At 36.1% G+C, this 15094-nt stretch overlaps 1 protein-coding gene across 8 annotated transcripts; it reads right to left on the bottom strand.

Annotated features, from left to right (window-relative positions):
• Positions 1 to 4946: 4946 nt before the first annotated feature.
• Positions 4947 to 13289, bottom strand: LOC132619270 (pentatricopeptide repeat-containing protein At1g71210, mitochondrial). 8 transcript variants are annotated; one of them, XR_009574644.1, is made up of 3 exons: positions 10377 to 13289; positions 5266 to 9145; positions 4947 to 5142 (listed from the first exon to the last, which is right to left on the bottom strand). XR_009574644.1 is itself a non-coding variant. In XM_060334219.1 (2 exons), the coding sequence occupies exon 1, from the start codon at positions 13067 to 13069 to the stop codon at positions 10424 to 10426; it is 2646 nt and encodes an 881-aa protein (XP_060190202.1). In that variant the 5' UTR covers positions 13070 to 13289; the 3' UTR covers positions 4947 to 9145; positions 10377 to 10423. The 8 variants fall into 8 exon arrangements, 1 of the variants encoding a protein (XP_060190202.1); XR_009574645.1 differs by having other exon boundaries at positions 4947 to 5613; positions 6939 to 9145; XR_009574643.1 differs by having other exon boundaries at positions 4947 to 7451; positions 8228 to 9145.
• Positions 13290 to 15094: the final 1805 nt, after the last annotated feature.

Below are 15094 nucleotides of genomic sequence, written 5' to 3'. Positions count from 1 at the left end.
TCCTTCCTGTAAATTGTTTCGTTCTTGTCATAGCTAGATCTATTTTGGGCAAGTTATGTAGCTGATACTAAACAACAGTACAATAGTCTTTAACAAATATATAAAAACAAACTCTAATTATTCTCAAAATGATATCAGAGTTACACAATTTAGGCCTCACTTGTTTGCAGTTAAAGGAGGTTTGAATTTGAATGGTTCAGACTTTAAGCAATTAAGTGCATTTGTTTATAATAAGATCTAAGTATTTATTTGGTCTGAATAGATTTTAATCATGAAGATCTTAAATAAAGTCTTATTTTCATTAAGAGGTATTTTGTATGGATAATTTTTACACCACTCATTCCATAACCACCTGCTCCACCCCCACCTCCACCACCCACTACCAACTCCCACCCCCACCCCCACCCCACCCCCACCAACCCACCCCCAGCACGTCCCCCACCTACCATCAACCCACATCCTACCCATCACCATTAACAACCTCTGCCATCACAACCAACCGTCACCATCACGACAATCACTACAACACCAACGTACTAGCTCCACCATAACAACTATCACTACCACCATTACTAGCCACTAGCATCAACCATCACCACCACCACTACAAAGCATCTCGACCATCACTAACGGACATAAATGTTTCATTTTTTTAATCAAATAATAATAATTTTATTTGATGGATTTATATTTATTTTCTATTAATTAGTTACTTTCTTTATTTGAATTGTATATTTATTATGTTTACAATAAATACATTATGCACATTCGGATGTTGAAAAACAAATAGTCTTAATTATTCAGTGTTCAGATTTAGAGACAATATCTTAATCATTCAGATATGCATTCTGATTTAGATGTATTAATCTTAATGAAAACAAATGAGGCTTTAGAAGAGGAAAGGAACTATATAATTAGCAAAGAAATTAGGGAAAAGGACACAAATAGCCAACCAGGTGAAAACCATTGACACCCGGTGGCCCAAGAATTTTAAAAGTCATTTTTTAGCGTTTTCAAAATAATTTCATTTTCTAGCCATTTTTCAGCTAATTCCACCATATGTGTATAAACTGTATCATTTTTGTATACGTATCACTATGTATAGAAAATGTATCATACGTATAGAAACTGTATTATTTTTGTATAGAAGATGTTATCACTACTGTATATGTATAGAAAAAATGTATCACGTATAGAAACTGTATTATTATCATATAGAATATGTATCCCTAAAGTATATGTATAGAAAATATATCATTGCTGTAAAATTTGTGTATAACAAATGTATAATCAACGTATAATTAATGTATACTTACTAATTATACACATATTATACATGTTTGAGGATATTTCTTGAAGGTTCAATTAACATATACTTACTAATTATACACATATTAGACATGTTTTGGGATATTTTTTGAAGGCTTATATGAATTTTTTCGTTGATCTTTAGTGACGATTTTAGCAAACCTTTTAGTGACTATTTCTCGAGTCGCCACAAATAGTCCTGTACTTTATGTAGATAGCCTTTTGTTGCGACTAAAGTTGCCACAAAAGTCTGATTGGGGCTGGGCGGCTAGCACCTGGGAATAGTATGGGCCAAATGGGCAGCTCGGGTATTAAGCCCAAAGTGGGGCCTCTTTGGGCTTTTCTTTTGGGCAGGTGGCTTCACCGTGTTTTTTTCCCAAGAAATTAAGGTGTAGAGGAAAATGTGAAGGAAAGAACATGTTCCCAAGTTAACCAACATAAAAAAAGGGCAGCCAAGTGCACTAAATTCCTGCTATGCATAGGATCTGGGGAAGGGCCGGACTATAAAGATCTATTCTACGCAGCCTTACCCCAAGCTAAGCAACATGTTAAAAGAAAAAGAAAAGAAAAATTATAATCCTACAAATTTTTAGACGAAGGGGAGGGTCGACAACCTCAAAGGCAGAATAAATTAAACATTTCTTGTATAGCCTAAAATTGAATAAAAAGTTTGGATCTTTTCACCAATTTGAGAGGAGAACAAGATTTTCACCTAAAATATAAACGTCAAGTTACCTCTTTGCTCTATACTTTCTTTTACTGAATGGAGATTTATGGGAGTAGAAGAGGTCATACGACATGTAGAAAACTAATATTTCTCCCATGGACCTTAGAATAAGGTGTGGTTTCACGCAAATTTAATAGTTTTGACTCGAACCATGTATATATGTTAAAGAATTCACTAAATAAGTATAATAATTTGATTTCGAACTCAGGAAAATCTTAAAGGAAAAGTGTTGTGGTAGGATGCAAACCCGAACCATAAAATTCAAGTCATGGATCGCCTGGGGTACCTCTTAGATTTAGTCGTAGTCGATATACAACTTCAAATGATGTACTTGATCTTAGAAAGCATGATTGTAGTATTACTTTAATCTGTGAAGTACCTTATGGTCATCTTTAAGATGGACGACTTGCAGAAAATTGTTACCTAATAGTCCAGGAATACCAGTTTAGTCGTGTGGATTGGTTGGTGTTGGTTTCTAAAAGATGGTGCAGCAAAAAGGTTGAAAATAGTGATTGAAACTGTTTCTCAATTATTTAAAAAAATGTTGCTCCAACTATTAATGATGTGAAGCCTTGAAATTATGGACTGTTTGGCCAGTAGATCATTTTAGTTGACTGGAAGATGAACAATTCTAAATTCGTGGTTGTGGAATACTTTGTTATATATTCCAACCTTCTCTAGTGATTGTTGTCATAAATATCTTATATTGTTTTTCAAGACTGAAATTGGACTCATTTTATTTATTTGTTGAAAATTAAAATTAAAATGTGTTGATGAAGCCACTAACAACTTCAGCAAGTTGAATATATTAGGAAGGGGTGGAATTGGAAAACATGGAATAAAATCCCTTGAATGGACAAGGAGGTTAACCATAGGATTGGATGTTGCAACAATTATTGAATATCTTCAATGGTATCTTCCACCAGAGTATGCAGGTGAAACTTCATCATGTAATTTGTTAACTTTCTTTTTGTTATTTCATCTATCTACTTACTTACATAAATGAAAGTATGTGAGTGGTTTGATTTCATGTTTATTTTATTCTCCCTACAACAACAACGTTCGATACCAAACAAGTTGGGATCGATAGTAATCTCACTGATCATGTTCAATTTTGAATTTACAGACCTCATCTTAAATTTCATCACTAGTATAAAAGAAATAAGTAGTAAGTTAACACTGATTATATTGTTTAATTGGACAGCTACAGGCAAAATGACCACGAAGATTGATTTGTTTAGCTTTGGTGTAATTTTTGATGGAGCTAATCACCGGAAGAAAAGCTCTGGATGAACCTGAGCCTAAGGAAATATAACCATGCATCTTGTCCCATGGTTCCGCAAAATGCATATTAATAAGGAGACATAATATAATGCTGTTTTCCTTTACCCTACGTTTGGATGGTTGTTTCCCGTGGTTCATTAATGTACAGTATGGTATGGTACAGTATGGTGTTGTATTGTATTATATTGTATTAATGAACACAATGTTTGGATAGACTGTATCGATTGTTGTGGTTTAATAACATTTGTATTGTTTGGTTTGATTGTATGGTACTGTATAATAACTTGTAAATTTACTAAAATACCCTTAACTCTTAATTAGAAATTAATTTATATATATTAATAAAACTCAGGTAAAGAATAAAATAGGAACTTTAAAAAATAAGTAGGTAGTGAGTGTGGGTGGTGGAGGGGTGGGTGGTATGAGGTGGGTGGTGGAGGGGTGGGTGGTATGAGGTGGGTGGTTGTGGGATGAGAGTGGGGGTAGTGGGTGGTAGGGTGGGGGTGAGTGGTTGTGAGGGTGGGGTTGGGTGGTTGTGCGTGGGGTGGTAGAGGGGTGGGTGGTGTGAGGTGGGTAGTGTGGGATGAGGGTAGGGGTGAGTTGTTGTGGGGTGGGGTTGGGCGGTGGTGAGGGGTAGTGGGTGGTGGGGGTGGGTGGCAGAGGAGTGGGGTAGTTGGGGGTGGGGGTGGGTGGTAGCGCAGGGGTGGGGTGAGTGGTAGGGTGGGGTGGGGTGGAGTGGATGGTGGAGGGTGGGGTATAATGGAGAAATGAAATACATAACCACGAAAAAACCACCAAATCCGTGGTTTCAAAAATTGAAACTTTTCATGGTTATATAACCATGGAATGAACCACGAATTTACAACACCATATCACATAATTTTAAGACAATGGAAACAAACATGGTTTCATAGAAAACCGTACATTAATGAACCACAGGAAACCACCATCCAAACAGGGGGTTAGAGGATAGATTTGTTCATTCCTTGTTAAAAGCAATGCCAAGTCATTTTTTTGGTGACCGAAAGTGGCATCTCGGGTACAGTGACTTCGTAAGAGAAAATCCATAAGTCTAGTGACTTTATTGATACAAAAATAAGTTAAGTAACTTCTTCACATTTAAAAGTATCTTTCACCAGATTATGGAGATAAACTTCACCATGTAATTACTTAACTTTCATTTTTATAATCTTATCTATCTATTTGCTTACATAAATGAAAGTATGCAAGGTCTAATTATATGAAATAAATACGCATAAGTGGACAGTAGAATTAAAACAAATAAAAATGGAGTTGGAAAAGTTCCTGTTGTAATATAGCAGCAGATGAAATACAGCAGATGAATTACTGTACCATATATCTTCAATGATGGAATCAGAGCAATAGTTAACACTGATTATAATTTTATAAATTGGACAGGCATAAGCATAGTATCCACACGAAGCTTGACATATATAGCTTTGGATTAATTTTGATGGAGCTAAGCAAAGTTCTGGATAAAAAAAAAAAAATTACTCGGCACCTTCATGATTTAGATTTTAAGACTTTGTACAAAATTTAAATGAATTTTCCTTACCCAACACAAATAAATAGTTGTAATTTTTTTTAAAAAAAATGCAGACTAACATGAACGATTCAAACTCGAGCTTCATTAACAAAATGGACCTATGTTAACAACATTATAATCAAATTACAAAATAAATAGAGCACCAAGGGGATGCGAGTTGCCTAAATGAACTACTTTTAATGTCAAAGTACAAGCTGGGACAGTGAACAAAGTCAGGCTCCCTCAGACCCAAAAGCACAAAGAAACATCCCATCTGCTGCAATAAATAATCAGTATTCTATGTCAAATTATCTCATCTGAATACTCCAAATTTTGTAGAGTTAGTTCATCAAAATAAAGGCCGACATATGTCTTGATGACCTCCAAGATGTAAAAATACCTGAAACTAATAGCAAAACTCTAGTGCCCTTTTTTCTTGATAACCGTGGTGTCCAGGCCAGCTTACGCTCACCTCGACTAATTTCACGGGATACTTGCCACCAACAACAGGTAACAGGTAACTCTATCCACTAAGGCTAGAGAACAGATGGAAAGAAATTGCCTACTGTTTTTATCTCTGCTGAGATTTGAACCTGAGACCTCATGGTTCTCAACTCACTTCATTGATATGTACCAGGGCACCTTCCACATTTCTATAAAGTTGACTACCTCAAGAAAAGGTGACATGGATAAAAGTAGAGCAGTTGTCTTTCCAATTTTCCAGGTCCTCGCTCCTTTATCGGGCCACCTAGCAGAAGGCAGAAGCTTGGTTATCACGGGCCTTATGAAAAATCTGGAGCAAAAGAAAGAGCAAAGCATGAAATTAATCTTTTAGTAAGTCAAGTATATCTCATCGATTCAGACCAATATGCTGTAGTGATACAAAAGTTTGATCCAAGTATGTGTAAGACCTCCCTAAGTCTTGAGTGTTTGACCATCTATACAGCATGGTATGTTCTCTTCATACCAAAGACACAAATGAAAGAGAGAAATATGACTGTAGATATTCAATTCTCAACTCCTTTGAAGATTCTAGCATGTGCTCTCCCCATATTAGCAAAAAAATACTTAGGGTGCCTATTTTTCTATGTCTTCTCTAGCATCCAGTTGCTCATCCTCCAACTTGTTATCGCCTCTGCTCCTGTTCTAGGAAGCACCCACCAAATAGCATGCAATTAATTAGATTCAGAAAATCACAAAATCATTTTAAATTGCCACAAGGTCATTAGACTAGGACATTAATATGTTTCACATAGAAATCTCTGGTAACTGTCGATTACGACAAAAGTTTTCTTTCCAGCAGAATATTTTTTGATAAGAAGAGCAATAATTTTCTTTCCAGCAGAATAAACATGTTCAGAAAGCTTTTAGACATACTCCCTCCGTCCCAAATTATATGAGGGTTGACCTATTTAGGGAGTCAAACAACTCTTTCTTTGACTCAATTTCAAACATAGATTCTTTGAGTATTTTATTATAAATTTGCATATTTGAAAACTACATAAAAAGTACAATACGTCTACATAATTAATAATTCACAATATATGAAAAGAGTTGGAGAACATCGTAGTAAAAAAGAAGAGTTGTTTGACTTCCCAAATAGGTCAACCCTCATATATATTGGGACGGGTGGAGTACATGTTTATTCCTTGTAGTGTCCAAATTTGGTCAAAGAACTAACATGTGATCCTTGCATCAGTAACTTATCACAGGAACTGAGGCAGCAAAATTCTCCAGGTAAGAAGTATAGCAATTATTGATAAAAACAGAGAAATATATTGTCAGAAAATATAGGGAGAACTTTTGAATAGAAGTTAAATAAAAGCCAAGGACTGTTTTCTTTCAAAAGAAGCAACTTCTTAAAATGTCTTCACAGCATACTAATCTTGAGAATAGCCATTCCACTCACAGTTCTATATTACAGGATTCTACATAACTTACAGTCCTCTAGTTCCATCAACGGACCGATATACTAACATTTGAGCACCAATGTTTTGCTACAATCAGTGCTTAACATTCTACAGAACATGCTAATCAATAATCAATCAATCACTACATAATCAACTGACTTACCCTCTGCACAAGTAGCTACATGATAATAGATAGTGAAGCTTTTAAAGGATTCTGCAACAATATATAACAGAATATCATCCTTTAACCATCATGTTTGATGGTCCCCGACAATTTCCGTACGTACTAGAAAACCATCTAGAAAACTAGCTGCATAAGATGGTGCCTGAAAAACTCCACTGAAGAATCTTACAAGCTCCTATGAAAATATAAACTAGCAAGAACTGTCATATAAAGTGAAACTATATCCGTTCTCCTCAAGGACTTCACAGTCTTCACTAACTTTTGGACCATCTTGAGTAGGGAAGTGGTATGTTGATAGGTTTGGGAAAAGTCTGATCACCACATGACTCTGAGAAAGTTTATTTTGTATCAGAAACAGCAAAAGAACGGGATCATTTTTGTGATCCATCCACTGAGTGAATTGCTGATATTGGCCCCAATAGTTGCCATACTCATATTGCTAACCTGTAGAAGTGGAAGGAACTTGGCAATCGGTATGGATGGCCTGCAAAGCTTAAAGCCCAAATTTATAAACTGCTAAGCAGGTGAAAAAGGACATCATCGCTTGAAGACAAGAGACGACAACCACAATCATAGTGCAGGAATGATGTGTACCACACTCAAAGGCTCTTAAATGTGCACTTATGCAGAACCTCTAAAAACATAACAATAATGATGATGGTGATAACAATGATAATATGATGAAGCTATGATGCATAATCACTTGTTAACTTCTTAGCATGCACTCCTCCACAAAAATAAATGATTAAGATAACTCACTATTATTACTCCCTCTATCTTAATTTATTTAGCACTATTTCCATTTTTTCCAGCCAAACATTGGCATCTTTCTACAATTACAAACCAGTTACGTTTTTGTTACCATTTTAAAATTGACATGCTTGTCGTACGTCTACTGGTTACAAAGACAAAGTATTGGGTGTGGAAGTACTTATGGTATACTATCCACATCTAATTAATTGTGAAAAAATCTTCTTTTTCTTTCTTAAACATTGTGTCCATTACAAATTGGAGAAAATAGGGAATATTAATTATTGCTATTCTGAAACTTTTCAAGCTCTAGTAGCAATCAAACTGAGTTGGAGATAACAACAATACCCAACCATATTTTGCAAATGGATGCATTTAGAAAGACATGATCAACAGAATAAGAATTATATGACAAAACCATATACACCAGAATTCTACAAGAATAGGATCACCTCAAATCTAAAAAAAAAAATGCTAAAAGTATGTCTTAAAACATCTCAAATCAAATGGTTTCAAACCTGAAGCAGGTAAGCTTGTTAATCAGTTGGCATCACACCGTTGAGGTTTTTCTCCATGTTTACTGCTTCTCTACCTTTAAGATCACTCAGAGCACAGGACATGGCATCCCTTATAATGGCTACTTCACTGACTCATGCATTTTTGGATAAGGTAAACAATTTTATAAATGATGGGAAAATCCCGTATACAAGCCGTATACCAAAAGAAGAGAACCTGCATCAAAATATGGTTCCCTATAGAACACCAATCCTCGATGCACGTAGGCACTTCATGGGTGCACCAAAAGAAAATTAAAAACAAGAGACTATTTTGCAGCTTAACAAAATCACTAGCAGCTCCTTCAACAGCTCTATGTTTCTCTCTCTCCAAAGAACCCACGAAATGGCTAACGGAGCAACGTAAGCCTCTGTCTTCTCTTCCTCCTCCTGAATGCCCAACTATACATCGTCTCCTTCACTGTGCCCGGCATCACCCATGATATGCTGAGCCAGTTTAGGGCCACCACCCATAATCGCTCAGCCACGTCATGCAATAAAAGGTGATCTACATCTTCTCCGGAACATCTGCACATGTAGCACCAACTAACATAGGTAATCCTTCTCTTCCTCAAGTTCTCTGCTGTTAGGATCACTCCCCTAGCTGCCAACCATGTGAAGAAAACACCTTTCTAGGTGCCCTGGAAATCTTAATAGACTGATAAGGAAAATCTGTCCTCTCTCACTAGATCATCATTCATCATCATCCGACTCATGCATTAAATCCAGATAACTTTTCCAGCCTGGCCCCATATTTCTGTAGTTATAAGGACAGCCTACAGTACTCCATCTTCAAATGCACTGGTATTTTTATTTGGGTTTCATGTGGCACCAACTTACTTCCAGACAGCCACATCAGTAATCACAGCCAAGCAGACCAACCTAAAATGCAGAATGTCAAAGTCAGATACAAAGGTAATTTTGTTATATAAAAGAAGAAAAGTAAAGGGCAGAGAAATAACAACTAAGACGATATACAATACAAAGCCTGGGACTGCAAGAAAGATCTTGAACAGATAAAGTTTATCATATGTGGTATTACATGAAATCTAACAAAAAGCATTAAACTCCAGAAGATAATTGGAAGAGGCAAGCTTGCATTTGGTTACCTAATTGAATTCCTCACCCCCCCCCCCCCCCCCCCCCCCAAAAAAAAAAAAACCCCAAATACTGGCTGGAAAATTGATTTTGAACATACCCCTAAATCTGGCCAATGAAGTAATGAGTTCTAAACTTTTAGTAATATGATACAAGCCTTTATAAAATGAATGTTACAATGGCAATGGAATACATTGAAGATACCTTAAATAAATAGTTTTTTTATTCAACACACAGAGTTCTAAACTTTTAGCAAACTTTCTCCATCTAGCTTACATTGGCACAGAAATCAGGTTTTGCTTTTATATGTAACACTTCCATAACACAGAGATACCACGTGAAGTCAAAATTCCTGTTTTGAATAAAAACGACCTTTGGATTTTTCTTTTTCTTTTTTTTTTTCTTTTCGTTTCCATATTGAAAAAATAATAAGAATGAGAGGTGTTAAGCTTTTTTATCATTCTGATGTCGAGCTATTTTTCCGCTGGTCATTGCTATGTCCCTCCCACTTATTTTTTGAATTAACTCAAGTAGCTTTTTCACTTAACGTTGACAACCTACAATATAACACAGCTTCTACTTCGAAAAGTAGTAACAATAGAACTTAAATGAAGCGGAAAAATCTACCTACTCAAAAACGTATATCACTAAAGAATCCATGTAAACCTGTGCTTATAAGATCATAGAGTAATACTAACTCAACGCTAATGCAGCTCAACATTCCAAATGGTAATTTTAATGGAGTGCAGATCTAATTTCACAAAAAATGCAGTGCAGATCTGAAAGCTCTCAGATCAGGTGTCTGCACAACTTTAGAAGGCAGTAAGAAGTCAACTTAAGTTCCTAGATTACTTCTATTATCTTTACAAGTCATAGGAGTTGGATTCTAAAAGAAGTAAAACAACCAGAACTCTTTTATAATCCTTATGGGAAAAAACTAAAAGAAGCTGAAGTTTTCTCTCCTTACAAGAGGAACCCATCAAAGTAAAAATCAAACAATGTTGCATTCTAATACCTGAATGAGGAATCCCATTCCATCTAGACTGAGATTCACAGTATAGTTTAAACAAATGTCTTTGTAGCCTCAGTCAGATCAAAACCTTTTCTGAACATTTCTTCCATCCATCTTCTAGCCTCAGAATTCCGGCCAACTTTTAAGAAGCCGTGAACTAATATATCGTAAGTCCATCGATTTGGCTCATATCCTCTCTTGCATAATCTCTCAAAGTAATTGCAGGCAAGATCCATTTCACTTATGGTTAGTTTTCTCAACAACAAATTGTACGTGTAGATGTCAAGAGGAAAGCACTGTCGAATCAGTTCTTCCATTTGTAAAATCTCACTGTCCAGATTACTACCACCAGAGAAAGTCTTGATCAGATCGCCTAGTGCTAAGCTTTGATCCTTCGTGTTGCGCAAGTCTCTAAAGTGCATCCAAGCACTAAAGACTCTTTGAGTATGTAAAGAGTGTAACAAAAGTACATTGCCTATGAAGGATGAAACCCGACGACCAACTTGCATCAAGTCTTCTACCAGAAGAATAGCCTTATAATAATCTCTCCGTGCGCAAAGCAATTTAACAAGTTCCTCGTAACATTCCATGCTTGGCCTCAAATGAGTTGACCTCATCTCCCAGAACATGTCCCATGCATTTTCAGGCTTGTTAGCTTTACAAAGACCAACAACTATGGTGTTCCATAGTTTTCTTCCTAGATTTCTTCTATTGGACAAGTCACGGAAGTAATTTAACGCATCAGCAATTTTTCCAGCTTTTAAATAACTTTGCAACATTAATATGTCAGACTGCAAATTTGGCGTGATACCATTTCTCTTCATCATTTCATATACATCTCTGGCCAGCTCAGGTTTTCCAGCATGACCAGCTCCATCAATGAAGTAATTATAAACAAGGCAGCTAGGTTCATGCCGAGACAACTGAACCTCTAATAAACTGTAAAATAGCTTCTCTGGATCCTCCATTTGACATAAACAACAAATAACCGCCCTGTACAATCTCCGGTCTGGACTATGACCTTTTTCTTGCATTTCTATTAACAATCTTGCGGCAATATCTCCCCTACTTGACTTGTTAAAGCCACTAATCAAGTCAAAATAAGTACTCCTGCTACTAACCTTATCCAATCTGCTTAGCTCTCCGTGTACCATGTATCCATCTTCCACCCTGCTGGCCCTACATAAGGCAGATATGAACTTGTTATAGATTGCGTCACTGGGCATACAATTCCGGTCTAGAGAAGCAAGAACCAACTCTTTCACTCTATCAAGCTTCCCCTCTCGGCATAGAGCATCAGCAATAATTGAAAATGTCCTTCTACCAGGGAAAAAGCCTTGTTGAATGGCATTCTTCAACACGAGATACGCTTCGTCAACACTTGCATCACCTAATAGAGTATTTATAAGATAGTTATAGGTCATACTACTTACAGACAGGCCAAATTCTGATCTCGAGTCATACAACTCGAGGGCAACATCTGCCATACCCACCTTGCAGAAGAAGCACAAAGTTACATTCATGGTAACATCATCAGGTATTATATCTTGATCCTTCATATCCATCAACAAGTCATAAACCTCCTCTAGCCTATTTTCTCTTAAAAGCCGACACACTAAACTATTATACCGAAAAACATCAGGAACATACCCATCAGCCAGTTTCTTCCCTTTCAAAAATGCAACTGCCTCAGTTAGCTCCCCAGCCTGAGCAAGATCCTTAATCCAGACACTATACGCTTGTTCCATCGGAACCAAACCAGACTCTCTAAAATCCTGCACCAAACTTGCAGCTCTCTTAAATTCCTTATTTTTACACAAAGCATCGACAAGATTAGCCACAACAATCCCACTCAATCCTACCCCTCCATTGCTCAACAACCCTCTAAGATACTCCTCAGCTCGATCCAGCTCCGTTTGCTGGCAAAGACTCTTAACGAATATAGCATGCGTTATCGCATCCTCAAAACCTCTAAACTTAATCTGTTTCAACACCATCTCAAAACCATCATAAAAACCATCTTCCACCAATGCATTAAGCAACACGTGATAAGCAAATGCATCCAAATCGACACCCTGAAACCGCATTCTACCAAACAATTGTAGCGCAAGCTCAGGCTTCCCCGCCACCGCGTAACCAATCACCAAAGTATTATAAAACCTAGCTTTATGGAAATACCTTTGCTTCATATACTTATCCAAGAACTCAACCATTAAAGACATCAACTTTGCCTTAGACAAAATCTTGAAAATGGCATTAAAAGTAGCACGAGTATGATGAAAACCAGGTTGTCTACCAGCCCAATCAAAGAACTTCAAACAAGACAAAACATCCTTATTTTTCTCATAATTCAACACATCAAGAACCAATGACTCAGATAATCTAAGATTGAATCTAGACAATGCTATATCAGCTGTAACATCATCTTGAGTCCTTAAAATCTCAAAGATCCGATCAAAAACAGGGTTTTTTCTACTCATAAACCAATCTCTAAAGGATAAAACAACATCTTTAGGCTGTAATTCATTGATTCTTGAAGTTGACAATACATTAGAAGAAAAGGGTAAGAAAGGGTATGCAGAAATTGGCTGTCTTGGTGGAGGAATTGTATGAGTGGAGTAAAAAAGATAGAATAAATGGGTGTTCTTGCAGGTTCTTGATTTTTGGCTTGCTTGTCTGATTGTTAACAACATCATTGGATGCTTCTTTTAATGTTTGTGAATGTAAGATTAAGATTTATGAAATGAATCTTTGGTTTGTCATAGCTGAAGCTAACAAAGGAGATATGAAGTCCAGTAAGATAACCGGAGCCCCAGAAAGGTGACGGCAAAGTTTCGGTTGGTACGGTGAAAAATTGCCCTACGATGTTTTATCTCCTCTTTCTTTCTTTCTCTCTCTCTCCTTTTTTTTTTTTTAAATATAATATAGTGTGCAACCAACTTTTTTTTTTTTTTTTTTTTTTTGGAAAAACTGTTAAATTTGATTCTAAAATTTAGATGATTTATAATAATTAAAGTTATATAGTAAAATTGATATTTTATTTATTGTTTCTTAAGGTGTGCCGAGTCAAATATTTTATCCTTAATATTAATTACTTATTCTCTAAATTATTTATCAAGATTTAAGACCATACACCAACTAACATGAATATCATGATAAATGGAGAATGAAGCTAAGGAAGCACTTGAAGAGAGCCAGCCATTGGAGGACCTTCTAGCTATGGAAGATATCACGGAGGAAGAGTTCAAGAGATCAAGAATCCAAGGCCCAAAGCCCGAAGCTTGCTTCGTAAAGAAGCCCAAATGTTTGATGTATGGCTACAATTGCAATCTTGGGTAGTTAAAGGCCGGAAGGTGGCTATTTATGCAAAGAGACTATTCTTTAGAGTCAAGTCATCATCCACGAAGAAGACCAAACAAGGCCTTTACTTCATCAAGGATATTTTTGTAATAGCTAACCTAATCTTCTGTAGCATAGTAGTCTAAATACTACACCTGCCATTTCATTAAGTGAGTTTTTTGAATGGTGTTGAGATGAATACTCTTGATGAGTGATAGTTGGTTTGGTAGGTAGTTTAGTAGTGTTAATCTTAGGATTAATAGATTGATAGTTAATAATGGTGGATTCCATTATAGGCTATTGAAACTCTTTTCCATTGATGTTCATAATAAAGTTGCTCATTTGTGGATTCATTTGATTAACTCTTGTTGAACTTCAAATAGTATAGCTTCTCTTAGGTTGATTCAATTGAGAGGATTTGTATTTCATATATCCAAGTTTGCCCGTAAATCCAATCTTAATTGGGTCTTGCTCCTATCCCTCTATTCTCATCCCCATTTCTTCACTTCTCATCTCTTAACTTCTACTCTATCTTTAATTCCGCGTATTTGTTGTTTGTTTCCATACGTTCCCCAAGTCGGATCGTATCACTATGCCTCATTTCAAATTAACCATCTTAATAAAGCCTCAAATTAGCCTAAATGAAAGTCAAACAATGATATACTGCACCGTTAAGTTGAATTCTCATTTATATCGGAGCTTCACCACTAAATTTTTTCATATCACCAATAGCGACGTTAGTGCTCTACGTTGATCTCCTGATGCTAAATTAGGGATGTACGTCCTTTCGTATATATCGAATTATCGAAATTAAAAATTTTGTACTGCAATTTCGATATTACGGTATATATTTGGTATGATATTTGATATACATTTTTAAAATATTTGGTATTCGATAGTTATAAAAATATTGGAATGCCGGATAGTGTAACGAAATACTTAGTTACACGCATAATCAATAAGCATATATCATATTATATATATAAATAATAATTTTTTAATCTTAATATAAGCTAATAAAAGGTATAAAATCTCAAATTTAATTGACTGAGAGAATATTAATGTCACACCCCGAACCTGAGCCTGAACGTAACACGGCACTCGGTGCCTGACTGCATGTGACCGAGCGAACCACATGGCTTGCTGAATCAACATGAGACATGTACTGACGGGGAATATAAGTTAAAACACGAATAAAAGTTAAAACACGAATAGTCTGAATAAAACATGTGACATCATAATAATATCGAAAATACTGTTTTAAAAACATAAGTGCGGAAATAGTCTGAAAACATGATAGTGTAACCCACAAGGCTGAATATAACTGAATACCCAACATGACATGACCGACTAGTCTATGAAACCTTTCACATGAGTTTGAA

The sequence above is a fragment of the Lycium barbarum genome, chromosome 11 (assembly GCF_019175385.1).
Source record: "Lycium barbarum isolate Lr01 chromosome 11, ASM1917538v2, whole genome shotgun sequence".
Lineage (NCBI taxonomy): Eukaryota > Viridiplantae > Streptophyta > Magnoliopsida > Solanales > Solanaceae > Lycium > Lycium barbarum.
Note: the sequence above shows the minus strand (reverse complement) of the source record. Positions and strands in the feature narration are given on the sequence as shown.